Source organism: Hesperophylax consimilis, chromosome 12, assembly GCF_061612785.1.
Source record: "Hesperophylax consimilis isolate HC1 chromosome 12, BYU_Hcon_1.0, whole genome shotgun sequence".
Taxonomy (NCBI): Eukaryota; Metazoa; Arthropoda; class Insecta; order Trichoptera; family Limnephilidae; genus Hesperophylax; species Hesperophylax consimilis.
The window spans coordinates 5,987,932-6,008,690 of NC_142847.1; the positions used below are offsets into that span (position 1 = coordinate 5,987,932).

Here is a 20,759-nt window from a genome sequence, read left to right on the forward strand (position 1 = left end):
CGAAGCGAAGCGAAGCGAAGCGAAGTTGCCCGAAGCGAAGTGAAGTTCGTACCCACACTATCGTATTCGGTCAACTTCGATCAACTTCGCGAGTAGTGTAGCTGGGCTTTAAGATAACAGAAAGAGATATTATTAAAATGGAGCAAAAAAAACTTATTTTTTGTACGCGTAGTGCGTAATGATGTTTGAGTAGCCAAATATAATTAGAAGAAGAAGAAAGGCATTTGTTGACGTCAGTGACGTCAGTTGACGTTTAAGTCATTAAAAATCTAAAATGTATTTTCCCGAGGGCGGTTGAACGTCGTCAAGATGATAACGAAACAAAATAATTCATTTCGTTTATATTACACGTAACGGGGTCACAGAATGCGTAAACACTCAATAATAAAATGGAATCCAACGATACCGGACCGTCTTCCGGTGCCGTCAAAGAGAAGTTATCTTTGCGCAAACGATTGCTAATTAAGAAGTCTACAAGAGTCGGCTGTACTGTGGATACCTCAGCTGACAGATCATCAACTCCGGACACCGGCGACTTTTCAAAATCGTCGACAAACCTTTTTTTATCGAAGCGAGTGCACGAGAATGGTGAGCGGACTTATTCGTCTGATTCTGAAGCCACCACAAGCACCGAAGCATCGAGAATTCCCATCAGTACATCTGTGTTCTTGCCGTCGGCTCAGGCCTCGATACAAGCACCGTCCAGACCAAAGAGCATGATTGAGAATAATGCCAGGCACAAAGACATATCGGGGAGTGAAAAATATTTGGATAGATTCCCCGAACATTGTCGTTCATCCCCCATTAACAAGTCAATTGAGGTATTAAAGAAGCCGCATATATTTAAAGCATTGAGTGACCCTAATTGTGATGGAAATGGAAGTGTGTACAACGGCGCCAGAACCCTGTCAGTGGGTCGAGATGCTGGAGATTCTCAAAGAAGGATATCTTCTAGCCTATCAGAAATGCAGCATTCCTCGGATGAGCTGGCCATGTCTGACTATGAACTGGTTGATAAGTCTTTGAATGAAAGTGGTAGAGATTCTTCTATGCGAAGTAGCGATGGGTATGTATTATATTATTAATACATCACACTATCTAATCATTATCAATTGGTAGGCAGAACAGAATGAGAGCATTTCAGTCCTGGCTCTCTCTCCTTGCTTTATTCACATTTAGATTATTTAGTAAAAATGCTAGTTGAAATGATTTACATAACATTATAATATAGTTATTTCACATACTTAGGACGGGTTGTTTCAGAGAATTCGAATAATTCTTCAAATTTCCAAGTTAATTTTCAAGTTCTGTGAGAGTTCTTTTCAAGTTCTGATATAATTTCAGTTCTGTCAAGTAACTAGCCTATAGTGATATGATGACAGAACTCGAATAAAACTTTCAGGGAAGCCGAAAATTAATGTTGAAATTTGATGAATTATTCAAATTTCAAAGTTAAAATTCAAGTTCTGTGAAAGTCCTATTCAAGTTCTGTAATTATCCAAGTACTGTGAAACAACTGGCCCACAGTGAAATCCTAACAGAACTTTTCAATTTTGACGAATTGTTCAAATTCTAAAAATCAACCCGTCCTTTAACCGTTTGAGTGCCGAAAAAATTCATACATTTGCTTGTAAAATGCCACCAAAAAAACATAATTTTTTATGAAACTATATATTTTTTTAAAACCCCATAAATTCTTTGAATTTTCAAGGATTTCGATGATTTTTTCGGTGTTTTACTAAAGAATATTGGTTTAGAATCACGCGGAGGAGGATCCCGAAGTCCAGGCGTTTCGAAAAAATGAGAATTTTACGTACAGACGTACGCGCGAATCAGAACACGACTGACGCAATCGACGGAAATCGACGATCGGCAATCTTCGTTAAAACACGAATCTACAAAAATCGACGATTGGCACCCAAACGGTTAATAACAACATTTGTTTTTCTTTAATACATCTTTTTGAATTTCGATTTTATTTTCGATAACGAATGCTAATGTTAGAAGTGGAAATCAACCCACTTCCTGACATCTGATCGAGCTGAAACTCTGCAAATAGACTCGTTGTCGATGACAATGTATTCTATCAACTGTTGGTGGCAATCACGCATACACTCGCGGACATATATATGTATTACTATTTCTGTAATCGTATTTATAATTTGCAGTCTTTCATGAATTTTTTTTAAGCTATGCTATAAGGCGACGTTTTCCATCTATTCAGAGTAGGCGATATCTTCAATGGGCCCTGATGAAAGATAATTTAGTATGAAAACACTGCTTGCGATGACTTGGCTTTCTTTAGTACGTAATTAGTTTATCCTAAATTTTATGACCGGATCTGATTTGCTAGATTCTCCCAACTATTCTTTATGTTCTTCCACTACAATCTTCTCCAATATTGTGTGTGCCATAGTCCCATTGGTTCTGGCCAGTTCATAAAACTGAGAGAGAATTAAATACTTCTGACATTGGACTCGTATTTTGTAAAAATTTCATGCAGCATTATTATTATACATAATTTGTGAAAAATGTTACCAACCACATCAAAACTTGTGTGAAATTCCAGGTGATAACACTGATAACGTAATGCAGGTCAAATTCCATTGTAATTGAGTTCATGGGACCAGTGCTGGATTAGTCATGCAGCCGATGTGGCAAATGCTAAGGGCCCGGCGTCTCTGGGGGCGCCGCGCACAGGCAGTATAATAATCATTATTTAAATATCCCGTGCACTCCTAAACATATTTAAATGTTCGCTCAGGCAAGCTGAGGGGTTTTCTTGGTGTCTACATGTGATAGATACTTATATTTAGATTGCTGTTTTTTTAAAATAATAACAAATTTGGCGACTTTATTTTTTATGGAAACTGACCTTCCAAATGATAAAAATCGACAACATTTATTGGTTTGATCGAGGAGAAGAATTGCAGAAATTGCAAAATTTTCTTCTGTGGTACTTTTTCTGAGTGTTGATAATAATATAACTCATTGTGTCCAGAATTACAAGTTCTTTAAAATATTATAGGTAGATAAAAACGAAAGCATTTTGTGGTTTGACCTAAATGTGGAAAAAAATTTGCCATAATTTAATGATTTCCTTTTTATAAAATATTGTTTACAAGAAATTTTTATTGCCGGCTACCGCTACCTTGCTACGTTTGCCAGTATGTTTATAAAAGTTGCGTTTTATTTTATATCCTAAATGTGATAACATTTGCTACATGCCTCGTGCTGACCTAATTCGGCACTGTATGGGACATTGTCTAATGTTGCAAGTAACATACAAGGACATGGAAATAAATCTAAGATTGTAAATGCCCGGATTGCCGACATTGAAAATTTTAAACAAACAACATCAAATGTTCTGAATTTCAGGTGACCGCTAGCCAATGTTTGGGCATAACTTCCATATTCGTTACAGTGGGAATTGACCTGTATTGTGTATTAAATCCTTCCGCAATATCATTCTGTACAATGACATACCGCATGTGCTATTTGTTTTGCATGTTTTGTTTTCTCCATTGCCGCAATGTGTTTCAGTGCAAGCAGATCACGAGATGCCACCAACTTATCTCACACTCCACGCTCTGGCAGCACTGATAGTCTCGCGAGAAATTCTCTCCTCGCTGCCAAAGTGCTTCGATTGATACCGACTCAAAAGGCTCGGGAGAGGTAACAATAATTTAATCAAAAAATGTAAACACATATTGCAAGCTTGTTTTGGACAAATTTTACAAATTGTTATCCGGTTTTGTCCTTATATCTTACCAATGTAAACTAAAAAAGGTCAACCTCTTTTTTCTGGATAAAATATAGTTGTGTGAGGCATCACAAAATGTTTATATGCTATACAAGTGTTTTAGACTTTAACCAGCACCTTTGTGTGATACATGCTCCGTCTCGTATGTACGGTCCTGCCGGAATGAGATGGAGAATGCATCAACATGCAGAATTGAATTGAAAAAAATTTCACCAGATAGTAAAATGACTTGTACATTTTTTTCTCTAAAAGAGATGCAATAACATAATTAAGCTGCATCTATCTTTAGTTGTACATAAAACACTGAACAAGATAATATCAAAAATTCTCAATGATAAAAAATATTACAATGTGGTTTATAAGTTTCCCTAATAAATGTACATACATAAAACAGATTAATTATTCTCTTAGCACTTCCGACCAAACAATGACTATTGGTAGGTTGGAAGAAATTACCGCCTGGCAATAAACCCGCCTTCATATAGTTAAATGTGTAAGCTTTAATAAATCAAATAAATACATACATCAAGGAAAAGCGTAACATAATAAGTTTAAGCCTGTGACAGACCGCGCAATATTCTAGTGGCTTGGCCTATTTCAGCAAATCGCTCACTATACTTTCCGATTGGGATTGTATGGCGAGCAATATGGTGAAATAGGCCAAGTCATGATGCGTATAGCGTAATCTGTTAGCCCCATAATCCATATCCCCTTTTGCAAGTGTATTTTTTTAATATGTAAATTGTATGATTTTGTAAGATTAGATTTCTTTTTCTTGAGCATTGAATGTACAGTATTTATATTGAACTTTTTTTTTTTAGTAAAATTCAAAAAGACATAGATAATAGGTACTTCGTCAGCCCAGTTTTATCTCATATTGAGGTCAAAACAAAGGTTTTGAGAAAAATGCATAAAAGTAGTCAAATGTCATCCTAGTCCAATATCAAATTCTAGATTTATTTTTGTTATTTACAAATCAGAAAAATTTACTTTTCCTTGTACTGTTTATTTTTAGTTTAATTTTGAAGCTTAATGAAACTTGACGATACAACAAACATCATCACCATCGCGACGATAACTGACGATATGAAAAAATAGAACTGAAATATCTATAGGTTATTGAAGAAAAAATTATGTTCTTTTAATGTTTTTTTTTTACAAATATAAGATTAAAAATATGTAACAAGATTTTTTTCCATGAAGACATAACACAAATTTAAAATTTTTCATTTTTAATTGTTACTTGATAATGATATTTTATTTGATAATACCTACGAAATGTTTATTTATTTCAGAGTTTTCAAATTGGAACTAAAATGAATGTTACAACATGATAGAACTATATATTTTTTTTGTAGATTTTGTATTTATATAAGGTAAAATGGAATTAATAATACACACAACTAAATAGAACGAAAGATACTAAATGGATATTTATTTTATGATACAACAAGTGGGAACCCGAGTTGAATGTTACCGCAAGACATAAAATTAAATTAATAATACATTCAAAAAATAAAACCGATGAAACGCTTAGATTTCAGCACATAAACCACAAAATGGAATTCTATACAGACGAAACTAGGGCAGGTACTATAAAATGGTTCGCAGCATTTGGTAGAGCAGGTCTCAAGGCTTTATGCCATCAGCATAATTAAAAAATTACGATTTTGACCTTAAGACAAGATATAAATGGGGGTGACGATTTTACAACTACGTGTTTATATATATCAGAGATGTGCTTTATTTCAAATGGAAATGCAAAATGGGTATTTAATTTTGCATTTTAAATGCTTTTCTAAAAACCATTTTGCATTTTAAATGCTTTTCTCAATGCATTTTCCATTTTAAATGCTTTTTTGCAACATTCTTCCTACTATCTCCACTCATCTTTTTTTCATAAGCCCCAAATATCAGTCGGTCCTCAACCTCGCTATGAGAGATAATTTACATTTGTCAAGTTGCTCCAAGTTGCTCCCTGGTAGGAGCCCTGGCAATTGAGTGATACCATTACAAAGAATACTGAACATGGGGCCATGACGCTGTTATATTAAATGGTTTCTATGTTTTCAACATAGTCAACATGTCAACATTAGTCCCGCGCAAATTTTTTGTGGTTTCATAATCTGTAGTCGTGGTGTTTTTGGATTTACCATCATGTAATATGTTTGTTCTACATTGATGTCCATTATTAAATGACAAAATGCTTAAAAATTCTATAATTAATTTAATTGTTTGACCTGAGAAACCATTTTGCATTTTGAAAATAGGTATTTTGCATTTGAAATGCTTTTCTAAAAAACCATTTTGCATTTTGCATTTTCAAATGGAAAAATTTTGACCCATTTCCATTTTGCATTTCAAATGGTTTTGGGTACCCATTTTGCACATCTCTGATATATATATATATAGGTGCAATTATGTTTGGCCGAAGTTGATTTTTAGAAAAATTTCTGTGTATTGAACTTGATTAGATAACTTTAGTATTTAGGGTGTATGGGAGAAGTGAAGCCCACACAAATACTGTAAATTCAACAGGACACCGGCACACACGGACGTTGAGACGAGACGAGAGTTGTTCAGATAGAGTCCAGCTTGTTATGGCAGCAGGAGCTTTGTAGGACAAGTAGGAATGTAGTTAATAAAATAATGTATTACTTTTCCCGAGAACTGTCGGATGAAGAATGACTGCTTGTACCAGTCACTTCTCTATATTTGGCAAAATTTTACATTTAATAAATAGTGGTAATTATTTTAAAAGGGTGATCATCCTTATCTCCTCACAGGACTGCTATTATAAAATGCAGAGATGTGCTTTATTTCAAATAAATCCATTTCAAATGGAAATGCAAAATGGGTATTTCCATTTTGCATTTTAAATGCATTTTTTCTAAAAACCATTTTGCATTTTGCATTTTAAATGCTTTTCTCAATGCATTTTCCATTTTAAATGCTTTTTTGCAACATTCTTCCTACTATCTCCACTCATCTTTTTTTCATAATCCCCAAATATCAGTTGGTCCTCAACCTCGCTATGAGAGATAATTTACATTTGTCAAGTTGATCCAAGTTGCTCCCTGGTAGGAGCCCTGGCAATTGAGTGATACCATTACAAAAAATACTGATTCAAATACTGAACATGGGGCCATGACGCTGTAATATTAAATGTAAGATAGCAGTTTCTATGTTTTTACGTTGGCAACATTGGTCCCGCGCAAATTGTTTGTGGTTTCATAATCCGTAGTCGTGGTGTTTTTGGATTTACCATCATGTAATATGTTTGTTCTACATTGATGTCCATTATTAAATGACAAAATTGTTTAAAAATTCTATAATTATTTTGATTGTTTGACCTGGGAAACCATTTTGCATTTTCAATGCATTTTGAAAATAGGTATTTTGCATTTGAAATGCTTTTCTAAAAACCATTTTGCATTTTCAAATGAAAAAGTTTTGACCCATTTCCATTTTGCATTTCAAATGGTTTTGGGTACCCATTTTTCACATCTCTGATAAAATGCCTTATAAGGCCAAATTGATTACATTGCTCCCAGGCTTGAAGATACGTGATAAAGATTGACAGTAATATAATATGACTTTAAGGAATATATGGACATGCCGCTATATAAAGAGAACAAGATTTTAATTATGTATGTGTGGTTTTCATATCTCACATGATTTATTTTGTTGTTTGTAGAAACTTCCTCCATGGGCGTTTGGCTTCCAACTCTCTATTGGGGGCTGCAGAATTGGAAAGGGTTTTCCCCAGCAGAGAAGTGGAGATATTCGTCGGTACTTGGAACATGAACGGGCAATCCCCACCAAGGTGTGCTATGATTCATAAGCTTTGTCTAGACATTGCACATAACGCACATCACTCATTCCCATCTAGCAAATAAATAATTAAGCAGTCAAAAGGACAAAATAAGGCGCATGAAATCATTTACTATTACATATAATAATATATTTGAACATTTCCATTATGAAATTTACTAATGAAAATGTTCGAATCTATTATTATAGTAGTAAATGATTTCATACACCTTTGTCTAGACAATGCACATAACGCACATCACTCATCCCAACTTGCAAATAAATAATTATCGCGGATTAATAAGCAGTCGAAAGGGCAAAATAAGGTGTATGAAATCATTTACTACTATAATAATATATTCAAACATTTCCACTAGTAAATTTCATAATGGAAATGTTTGAATATATTATTATAGTAGTAAATGATTCCATACACCTTCGTCTTGACAATGCATATAAGGCACATCACTCATCCCAACTTGCAAATAAATAATTAAGCAGTCAAAAGGGCAAAATAAGGTGTGTGAAATCATTTACTACTATAATAATATATTCAAACATTTCCATTAGTAAATTTCATTCCCCATTCCCCAAACGAAGACATAACTGAACAAGAGTCAAAAGGCTGTGCTTTCTTACCTTGTCTTCATAATGTTATTGACAGAATTGCCAGGATACTGAGGAAAGAAAGCATCAAGACTGTCTTCGGAACAATGACTAAAATCCAAGACCTTCTGAGGCCTGCAAAAATTAAGTTTCCTCTTGAGACAGATTGTGTTTATAAACTCAGGTGCTCCGGATGTGACACGGTGTATGTAGGCAGGACAGAACGGACAATCTCTAAAACGATCTCAGAATACTTTTAGCATGCAAACTCGGCTATCTGACGAATCGGCAATTGCCAAGTCCTTGATTCAAACTGGCTGTTAATTTGGATTTTTTTCTGAAGTCTTGGAAAGACCAAAACGCATCGAGCACGCCTAATTACGGAGGTAACTGAAATCCACAAAAATCCCATTAATATTAATAGCTTAATAGTTTTTAGTATCATGGTTCTTGTCAGCTAGACCGAAACTAAATGCCAAAAAATATCATTAATTTAACTAATCATACTGAAATACCGTCCTAAAGAGGATTGACGCACATAACTTCAACATAATCTACACATCTGTCCTGATGCTGTTCGAAACGCTGGCTAAAGAAGGAAGAGGGGCAAAATAAATCATGATACACAATACTTTTGGCCATGAAAATCTAAAGTCGTATCATTTCTATTAGTGCTCAACTATTTCTTGATACTTGTTCACACTTGCCTAGATCATGCATCGCACACCTCTCTTTGTCTGGACGAATCTATTGATATGTTTTCCAATATATATTAATGACCTCTTTCTCTCAAAATATTCATGGTACTATGCATAGATAATAGAAACATATTGAATGGGCCATGATCCATTATTAGTATGAAACCACGCACTTTCTCTTTTGTTTGTGACCGAAGCGTCCCTCTGTTTTATTTTTATAAAAGGAAAGGAAGAGGATAATAAATGTGATTGACACCATATACAGTGCCTTTATTTAACAGTTATGTTTCGGTTCAGGTTCAAGGTGGTGGCCTTGTTGAATACTATTTATCCCTCCACAATTCGCATGATTGCAATGTACAGCTGAGCAGTGACCGTTTTGTCAAAAGAATCAAATACCCTATAATATTAATAATACCTCCGACTTCTGACATTTCCCATACATTCTGATGGAAACATGCTACACTAGCACCTCCTAGCGGTATGACTTGTACGCCTTGGTTTTCTTTCATACATGACGGATTTTAAGTGAAATATATTCTGTATTTTAGGTTAATAAATTATAGAAATCGAAAAATAAAATAATATAACCCACATACTAGAGCTTTCAATCGCAGGATCTAGCAAAACGGGATCTCGGAAATCCCAGACCTTTTTCGGCACCGTAATCCCGGTGCTACGCTTGTCTTAATCCCGGAATTTTTGTTTGTTTCATGACCTTGGTTCAACCGTCGGAATATCGTTTTTATTGGCAGCATTTCGTTTATTGCATAATATTCCTGTGATATCTTGGAATACAGGCTACAGGTCATAAATATTTTGGGGTAGGTTATATTTATTTTTCGGAATAACTTTATTGAGTAAAACCTCAAATTGTAATATTTAATTATTGAAGACAATATTAGCGATTTCTAAACGAAAATCTGAAACAGAAAAATCAGAAAAGGATACGGTCACATCTAGGACTCGAACCGAAAAGAGAAAATTAGAAACATAAAATGTTAATTTATCATCAACATTATACATACCTACATACTGTTTACCATTGTACCATGTTATTGCAAAAATGTTGTCATTATGTACCTGCTGACAAACTACATAAGTAGTTTAGCAGGTTTAAAAAAAAAAAAAAAAATTTAAAAAAACTTTTTTGGATGCGACTTCTACTGTTCACAGAACTACTAGTAATAGATCAGATATAGGAATAGATCATTATGACTAAAATATGAATCTGTTTGCTTTTACTCTGTATTGATTTATTGTTTTCGTGCTTGTTTGTTTGCAGTGAGCTGAATGATTTTTTATTCCCGAGTGCAATTAAGAATGTGCCGGACATTTTAGCAATCGGAACACAGGAGTCCATCTCGGAGAGGATAGAATGGGAAATTTCTATTCAGGAAGCACTCGGGCCATCGCATCTACTTTTACACTCCACTACCTTAGGTAATATTTTATTCATGTCTCATCTTTTTCCCCTCAATTGCCTCCAGGCATCCCTGTCCTGGATTAAATCAGCTTCCTCCGTTCATTGTAGGCCCAGCCTCTCTTCACTTAGCCCCTGGAGTCGGTTCCTTCAACTGGACAAATTATTAATATTTTATCATGTTACTAGCATCAAATCATGGGATATTATAAATAATGAAATTTTATAAAAATTAACCCCATCCTTATTTTGCAGGCACCCTCCACTTATCCGTGTTCATCCGCCGCGACCTTATCTGGTTCTGCTCGCTGCCCGAGGATGCCAGCATCTCGGTGAGGCCGGGCACTGCCTTCCGCACCAAGGGTGCTGTAGCCATCTCATTTGCGCTGTTCGGCACCACTTTCCTGTTTGTCACCGCTCACCTCACCGCGCATCAGGAGAAGGTTAAGGAGCGGGTTCACGACATCAAGAAGATCATACGTGCCCTGGATCTTCCCAAGAATCTGCCGATTAAGCATAAAAATAAAGGTAGGATTTGATCTTTAATCACTTAGATTTAACCATTTTTATTGTTTATATGCAACTGACAGGTTTCGTGATCAGTGCTCACATAATCAGGGTTTACTTAGTACTAATTTACAAATATAGACAAAGATGCAGTGGTAGAATAAATGAGGAGGGGTTATTTTATTTATTTATTATAGAGCGGAGACGGTTTACTTATAGTTCGCGTGAGCACTTAGGCCACAGGCCCATTGTTCTATCTCCCAGTCCACCTTATTCCTTTAACAGGAACCAGGTCCCCTTGATAAAGTTCACCAGGGTTGTCATTGGATATGAGACTATGTAGTAAGGGGGGGTTACAATGTGAACAAATTTAGCAGAGGACCATTTCAATTGTAACCCCCCCCCCCCCTCATTTATATATTAACCCACATATAAAAATTTGTGTTTATTTCCTTTCCATTTTTTACACTACGCACTGGATGCCATTATTAATTAAAAAATGGTACCTTGCATAGAGCCAAAATAATACTGGCCATACACTTTTCATTCCATTGTAACGAGTTCATTTACCAGCAAAATTGTGTAAAATTGAACGAAATATTCGCTTTAGTTCAAGTCTATCCTTTCTTTAGCCTGTTATCAATACTTCTAACTATCCAAATACTTCCAGACGTAACCAACAACTTCGACGTGGTGATGTGGTGCGGCGATCTCAATTTCCGTCTGTCTGAAGACAGAGCTTCGGTGCTCCGGGGGCTGGCGGGGCCCCCCGAGATGCAGCGCGGGCCCACATCTGGCCTGCACAAGGTGGCCAGCACCTTTGAGATACTGCCCAGCATCTTCCCGTCTGTGCTGAAGGCTGATCAACTGTCCGCCGTGCTGGCTGGGGGGACTATATTGAAGGGGTTCCGAGAGGCCCCGATTCATTTTGCTCCGACGTATAAGGTTAGATGTTTACCATCACCTAAAATTAATTAATAAACCATCACCGTTTCTCTAGGTATTTTTAATCACGTATGTCCTTTTGTAATATTATAATTTTAATGAGTCTTTTATGTGCTTTCTAAAACAGTATTTAATTTTGGGATATGTTCAAAAAGGTGACTGGATAAATCATCAAAATGATAATTCATCACATCTTAAAAAGTTATATAAAGTCATGGAAAGTGATGAAACAAAAACTTTATTAACTGGGTTAGGTTAGGTTTACATTTTTGTTTTTTCATTGTTTCTAATGACTTTATATCACTTTTTAAAAGTGTGTTGAATTGTCACTGTGTTGAGTTATCATGGAACCGTTCAAAAACAGCGAACCTATTTCAAAATTTATGTCAAATCCTTATATTTATGAATAAATCATGAATCATTTGGAACAGGTTGTTTCAGAGGGTTTGAAAAATTCATCAAATTTCTGTGAAAGTCCTATGCAAGCTCTGTTATTATATCTCTGTAGGCTAGTTGCTTGACAGAGCTGAAATAAAAACAAATGAACGTTGAAATGAAATGAATGTTGAAATTTGATGAATTGTTCAAATTCTCTGAAACAACCCATCCTTAAAAGGAATATGAAATCCAAAAGTGTTTTTGTTCTTACCCCTTTCATAATAATAATCAACTGAACTCAGATTATTTGTCTTGTCTGCGCGAGGCAAGGTATTGTAAAATAATAGAGTTAGCGTGCAATACGAACCAACAATAGGTAGGAAGCGCCCGGAAGGATATTCTTCCGATGGTACGCTTTCTAAAACCCTTTTCAACTGGTGTACGCATACTACCGGGGTTTTTTTTACAACAGCAGTCCTGAAAGCACTGGTTTTCAATAGCCAATAATTCTCCAACTTTAGGGATTGCTGATTAATATAATTACACAGTTTTTTTTTAAAGCATCGTTAATTGATTATTAACACGTAATATGTATAAGTCAATGCTTAGTAATTTAGTGTTGTTTTATTTGTAAAAAATTTACTATAATAAGCAAAATGGCAATATTAAAGGAAATTTCGGGAAACAATAAGCAATACCAAAATTTGGGAAAAAAAATTATTATCTCTCCGAAAGAAGAGCAGACCACGGAGAAAACCGAAGAGGATATTAAAAAACAAATTGAAACAGGAGTGATGGGAATAAAAAATGCAAAAGATGGTAAAATTATTGTTACATGTAGAAATAGTCAGCAAATTGAAAAACTACAAGAAGACATAAAAATAAAGTTCAGTGAAAAATATACAACAAAGATCCCGGATAAAAGATTCCCATCAATAAAAATCGTTGGAGTAACACATAAAATGGATTAAAAAGAAATCGTTCAGAATATAAAAATTTAGAATAAGTTTCCAGAAGAACCACAAAAAATGGAAGTAACTGTAATAAAAAACAAGAAATTAAAAACGGGAGAAGAATGTATAATATATTTTGAAGTAGATACACAAACACTTGGAATAATGTTGCGAATGCAAAAAATAAATATTGGATGGGAAAGGGTCAGAGTATTTGATGCATTTGACATGCTACGGGTTCAACCATAAAGGGAGCGAATGTAAAAAAGACTCCTTTGAAACCTAGATTCAAATCACCCGGCGAGGAGCTTCGAATGTCCAGTACGCAAAAGAAAATTGGAATCTTAGCCATAAAAAAGTATTTTTTAAAAGTTGTTTTATACCAGTTCATAGTAATTTATGAAAAAACAAATTATGTAGTACTTTACATCTATATTTTTCATGACGTAATTAACGATTTTATTTTAATTTTGATCAATAGAAACGATAGAACAAGCTTCAATGTATCCATATAATAATTATTTTTATAAGCAATAATTGTTCGCCTGAAACACTCATCCACATTGAAAAAATCTCCTGATAAAAAATACATGACGCCAACGGGACTCGAACCCGTGTCCATTCGATTTCCGGTCGAAAGCTCTGACCACTGAGCTATGGGGGCTTATTTCTTACCCGAGAAAATATTCAATATATGCTAGTGTTTCATTCAACAATTACTGCTTTTTACATTTTTTCACCTGAGAACAACCATTTACCATGCCAGAGCTTTCGACCGGAAATCGAATGGACACGGGTTCGAGTCCCGTTGGCGTCATGTATTTTTTATCAGGAGATTTTTTCAATGTGGATGAGTGTTTCAGGCGAACAATTATTGCTTATAAAAATAATTGTTATCCTTTGTGCTATGCATAAATAAAATCTTGTCTTTAAAACATTAATTTATCAAAAAAAATAATAATTTATCCATATAATGTTCAATTATTTGATTCACACTAAAAAAAAAAAAAAAACTGTTACATATATATGTAATAATTTATATTTAGATTATTTTATCTAGGTAATCTTTTATTTTTTAATTACGTTTCTTTTTCCTGTATTTTGTATTTTTATTTATTTACTTTGTATTTTTATTCACTTTTATTATTATTGATATATGTAATGGTAGATACTGCTACCCGGCTCAGAACAGATATTGTCTAGTGAGTCGGATAGCGCACATAATTTGTAAACAAATATTGATGTCAATAAACGCCCGGGTTACCGGCAAATTTAAAAAAAAAAAAAAAAAAAATCTTTTTTTTTTTGGATTTATAACCTATACCGATTTGTTGTAAAAGATTAATCTCAATAGTGACTTCACTTTAGCTTTTCCTTAACTATAATATCTAAGTACCATGCTTGACTTAAATAATTTTTATTAACATTAATACTTCTTATTGCTCCAATATTATGACGACCCTCAGGGCAATAAATATTTTCATCATTGGATAATGATGCCCCTAAGTATACATTTTTGACATTACTGCGACAGTAAATATTTTTAAAACAGAATTTAGCAGAATGACTAAAATAATTATATGAACTGCATTTGACATTGACAGCTGGACATTTGAAGCTATGACGTTGACCAAATCTTCCACAGTGAATATCATGACCCTTTGACGTTGACTGGAATGATGGCGATGACGGTGACCCTAGACGATAGAATCGAGGACTTCGAGACCCGTACTTGACTTGGCTTTGATGACGGTGACGGTGAGTCAACCACGCTAACAACTGAGCCACATCCCATTTTGGTAGGGCCGACATTTATTGCGTATATTAACTGTTGTAATGTCATCCAATTTTAGATAAATGCGTATATGTCCACTTATGTGCCACTAAAATGCATTATCATCGACAACGAGTCTCGATTGGATGTCGGGTAGTGGGTTAATTTCCACTTCCAAGAATCCACTTCATTGATACATTCTATCAAGAAAATGAAAGTGAATTACAAATAGATTTATTGAGAAGGTATAATATTTTGGTCATGAAAAATAATAATATCAGAAAAAACACAAGCTTCCTCACAGTTTGAGAACTAAAAATGCTCCTAGCCAAAGTTATGTCAACAGGGAAAAAACCGTTAAAAAAACAAGCACATATCTGACGTGGCTTCTGAATAAATACTAGAGTTCAATACAATGTGTCAGACAAAAAATATTTGACGTAAGCGCCAAAGTGGTTTTTATTTATTTTTTGAATAATTTAATAATAACGGAAAAAAGTTGATCAAGTCAAGTGGTAGCAAATAAACTTAGCCATAAAACAGTATTTTTTAACCTTTTCCTTACTGTGCTAAAAAAATACACGCGTTCCGGTGCTGTGTAGTCAATACACATCTCAAAATAAGCGATTTAATATCGGAAAAGTATGAATATTCATAGCTAATCGATTATGTTTATTATATTATATATCAAAAGTGATAATAATTGTAATTTAATTGCTGAAAACATGAAAAAACCATCGGCAGATGCTAAAGAAACGTGCGAAGGGTCCACATCTAACGACGGTTCGCGGCCAACTGGCTAGCGGCGCGGCTGGCGACTGGCACAAACATAGCTGTGCGGTCGTAGGTATCGATGGTCTAAATCAAAAACTACAACTGCAGAAGTGTGGATGTCTTATGTTCCCGCATAGCGAATTAAAGCGGGACATCAATAGCGTGTCATTTCCTCGCACAATCTTCGCGTATTAGTATCACACGGTTGATTGTATTGGTGTATTTGTTCCCGATTTTTAACAAAAAACTCTGATTTTTAATTGGATTTGAAAACTATGTAATATATTATTTTTTAATTCAGTTTATAAATGTATAACGGAGGAATACCTAAAATCTGAACCCAGAATTTATTATATTTATAGAGTTATTAAAGTTATTAGAAGCAATGTGTAGTAAATACACACCACAGATAAGGAAAGGTTAATAGTTGTTCCTTATTCGAGTTCATAGTAAACTATTTAGTAGTTTTATTTATTTTTATTTTTCATGATGTAATTAACAATTTTATTTTAATTCTGGTCAAGTCAAGCGATAGAACAAGCTTCAATGTATCCATAGTATATTTTTGGTATTTATAACCTATACCGATTCGTTGTAAAGATTAATCTAAATAGTGATTTCACTTATAGCTTCACCTTAATCTTTTGACCTGATGACAAATGTCATAAAACCCCTGGGGTTACCACTGATAGATCGGCAATGTTTTCCATTTAACACAGTCTAGGAGTGCTGATAGTGGGATTTTAGTGTGATATTAAAAATTGGATGTTTATTTAATTGATTTGTAGTATGATCCAGGCACGCAGAGGTTTGACACCTCTAGTAAGCAAAGAGCGCCGGCCTACACTGACCGCATACTCTTCAAGACCAGGACCATTCCACAGGCATCTTCAACTTTGTCTGGTTAGTCAACACTTATAAACATTATTATTCAACCAAAATTTGCACCATTTTCCTATGTGGTATTTCACTTAAAATGTGTTGTGGACTTTTTTGTTAATTGTTTTTGGGGTGTTATGCCGTGTTGCGCTAACACCCCAAAAACAAATAACAAAAAAAGTCTAAGCTACTATTGATACAATAACACATCTGCCCTGATGATGGATACTGCATTGCTGTCCGAAACGTTGGCTAAAGAAGGAGTTAGCTCAACACGGCATAACACCCCAAAAACAAATAACAAAAATACTTTTGGCCGTGAAAATCTCAAATCATATTTGTGTTGTGGACATTCGTAACACATTTTACTATAAGTTATATGGTTTTAAATTTAACTATGCATAGTTAATATACCTGTTACGTATGTCATTCAAATGTCTTGTTAATTTTGTCTGGGATGAAAATTATAGTTTTAATTCTTTCTAATGATGTAGATATGAGTAATACATAACAACAAAGAATACTAAATAGGAATAAGGTGTGTGGGGATAAAGAGATTTAAAAAAAAAAAACAATGTGTACAAGTAGTTAACGAATAGTAATTATTATTAATAAAAAGTTTTGTAAAATTAAGTGTAAATAGTTTTAAATGATTTATTACTCCAAATTTTATAATAAAACGACATAAAATTTTAATATTATGATTTATGATGATATATTTTTATTTCTGTTTTTAAGGGATTGAAAATACAAAACTGTATTAGGCAGTGACATTATAAATTATAGACATGTTGTAGAGATCTCAAAAGTGGTAAGCGAAAGTTGAGCTAATTGTCATACTTTCGATTTGGTGGTTACATATAGTACCACTCACTAGACGTCGTGTAAGGTTGTGTGCTATCTCTAATAGCATTGCGTCAAACAGTAGAAAAAGGCAAGGAATAACATTTCATTCGTAAATACATGCAAATTTTTTATTATTATAAATAATACAATTATTTTGATTGTTAGTGATTGAAGATTTTTAGTGCCATTAGAGAAAGTGAGATAGCAAATGTAGCAAAGCATAATTACAAGAAAGACAACCTACTGACAGTAGGTCATCTTATACAGCGTTCCGTATTCTTCTTAATGTAAGTTAGTAAGCATATCTTGTAATCTCAGTCACAATCATGATGTAGAATTCAGCAGTTGCCGCAACTTTTAAGTATGTAAACTCTGCCTGGTCTTATATCTATTTCGTTCATACACCTATATTCTTTCTATCTATCTTTGTCGTACATGAACAAACTTTGAATTAAGAATTTACTGGAAACATAAGAGTGTTTCTTACTTTGGGTTGATTTTGTGAGACAATAACAAGTCTGTTTGTATTGTAACGTCATTGTATTACGTAAGTTATTGTATTATTAAAATAATATTCCATCTCCAGGTTTACGGAGAAGCAGTCATGTCCCAACCTCGACAGAGTCCTTCTCATCGGTGCAGTGCCTTGCGTATGACTCGGTACCTTCCATCTGCTCCAGCGATCACAAGCCCGTGTGGGCACTCTTCACAGCTTCCTTAAGGCCCGGCACTGATATGTAAGTCATTCATTTACTTACAATACCTATGCGAGAGGTTCTGTGTACAGTATTTATTGTTTAATAAATCACAACCAAAATTTCTTCGGAAATCATAAGATTTGTGAGTAGGTACTTACCTACTTAATTTTAACCACATATTTTATGTGTAGTGTTTGTAAATATGTATGTATTGTCAATGCCACTCAACAGATGTCGTCAGATTGTGTCGTATACAATTATGTAGTGTTAAGGTGTCTCCGTAGGTGTCAGTGGTAGTACCTCATGACAGAGACAACTGTCGGACATTTGGGTCTAATACCCGAATGGTTACGAAGATAGCCGATGTTAGCCAATCTACAGGCGAGCATCTTCAGTGAGCGTTTCCCCCGCTTCAGAATAACTTAGAGTATCCTATAAAGCGGACGTTAGTACAGTTAGATATTCATTGTAAATATGTACGTCACTATAATAAATATACACGTAATCTCAGACGAACCGGAGTATTATTGAAATCTTCCGATCATTATGTAATATTTAAAAAATATTCGAACGAGGAATTATACAAATTGTCCAAAGAAACCTTATTATCTCTATGAAATTTCTTTTTTTAAACTTTCTTCTTGCAAATAGGTACCATAATATTGAAAAAATTTCACATTTGAAAAATAATGTTTACTGAACCATTCTACCGCACATTCTTATCTGATCTATTTCATAGAATCCATGGAATAGATCAGTGAGAACATGATTTTCTATGGAATAGAAACCCCAAGTTGAATACAGAGTGGCGGTGGCATAAAAATGAACTAACACTTTATCCTTAATATTTTAATGTGGCAACAGCACCTGTTGTTGTAAAGCCATAGACCACAGCGCCATTCCTTTTCACCAACTTTTTGTTGTACTGTAGACTTTAATTTTCCTTCTATAAATAGAGACTCGTAGAAAAGATCAGGTGAGATCAAGCTTGTTTGAATAATAAAGTGGATTCAGCAGATTTTTGAAAAAGAAAATGGAACACATAAACAAATAGACAGATGTCAAATGGTTGAGTTAATACAGGGCTTCGCTATGCTCAGTCAAAAATTCAATACAAAAAAATCAACCAGCTCTGGTCCCGATGCACACATTTAATAATAATAATGATTGGAACATTTTTATATTGCCATTTTTGCCTGTCCTTGTGAGAAAATCACCTCAAGGGCGCTTAAAAACTTAATTTATACATTTAACCTATTCCCTATCACTTACTTAGACTTATAACTTTGATTTATTACTAGTGGCTTATGACTAAAATTAACAGCTAGTGACTAACAACTAAGACTTATAACTAGTGGCTGATAACTAAGATTAATGGCTAGTGACTTACAACTAAGACTTATAACAGTGACTTAAAACTATACATGTTTTTATGACTAAGTGGGTATTTATACATACTGCTATAATATCAAATGCTACAGACAAATATCAACATTTTGACGTCTCATAACTTCGGTACTGTTCGGTATTTTAACAAAAATTCTAAAAGTTCGGTCACCAGCATGCTCTAATAAAGATTCATTTGTAAAAATCATGAAATTTTCATTGTAGAAAGTTCTTTACGTTCCAATTTCTAGTGATTTGAGTTCTAGGACTGCTAATTTATATTTTTCATTTAGGGTTAACTGTAATGTTTTATTATATTTCAGAGTACCACTAGCGGCTGGTCTGTTTAACCGAGAAGTATATCTGGAAGGCATCAAACGAAGAGCGGCCATGTTGGACCACCAGCCCGGAACCTCGGCGATATGCAGCATACAGTAAACCAGTCATTATAATATTCTCTCAACGTATTCTAAACCTTTGTGAAACCAGTATTACGATTGTAACTCTAGTCATTTTCGAATCATTCCAAATATTATGTTGTGTTACATGTAAGCATTCAATGCACAATAATAATTTATGTTAGGTAATTGTCTAATTTAAACAATATGCTTTTATCAGGAGTACAGCGCGATAGTATGTCATATATATTGCAATATTATAGTATATTATGAACTCTTTAGCAATATTGCTACATTGACTGTAAGCTACGTTGGTTTTATATTTCTCCGGAGGGCGAGATGTACGCTACACAAAATAATATGTATTTGTGTAATTTTAACTGATTTACATTGAACTATGCTAACTCAAGATAGTAACATTTTATCAGAACTTGAGCAATATTGTTATTGATTGGGATGCATGCTGAGGAAGGGGCTCAAAGATTTTTTTATGCGGGTCTTGAAGAGGTTTCTTCCTCCTGTGTCAATTTAGTAGGCAAAATAAAAATTAATGCAATTATTTGCGGCAGATCAAAACCACAAAATATTCTTACTTATAGACTTTAGTAGCGTAGTTCAATTCCTAATGGTTTGCATAACATAACTTAACAAGTTAGTGTTATTCATATTAATTTCATTTTTGTTGATTTTGTGTGCTTGTTTATTTTTTAAAACAGATGTTTTTCTAGTTGTTTTGAATATTTTAAAGGAAGACAAATATATTCATTGTGTTTTAAACATACCAAAGAAAGACATATAAACCGTCTTACTTATAATCACACTGTAGATATTATACAGGCGCGTAAGGTCAGAATAGTGAAAAACTTTAACTATAATCACGGCATATGCGTACACTGGCCATATGCGACATTTTACTAG

At 34.2% G+C, this 20,759-nt stretch overlaps 1 protein-coding gene across 1 annotated transcript; it reads left to right on the forward strand.

Annotated features, from left to right (window-relative positions):
• The first annotated feature begins 372 nt into the window (after positions 1-372).
• On the forward strand, positions 373-20,219 carry INPP5E (Inositol-3-phosphate synthase). The gene is made up of 9 exons (XM_089637667.1): positions 373-1,066; positions 3,544-3,675; positions 7,461-7,589; positions 10,166-10,323; positions 10,559-10,831; positions 11,481-11,755; positions 16,423-16,537; positions 17,946-18,096; positions 19,767-20,219. Exons 1-9 carry the CDS (start codon positions 390-392, stop codon positions 19,879-19,881), a joined length of 2,025 nt encoding a protein of 674 aa, XP_089493793.1. The 5' UTR covers positions 373-389; the 3' UTR covers positions 19,882-20,219.
• The last annotated feature ends 540 nt before the right edge of the window (positions 20,220-20,759 follow it).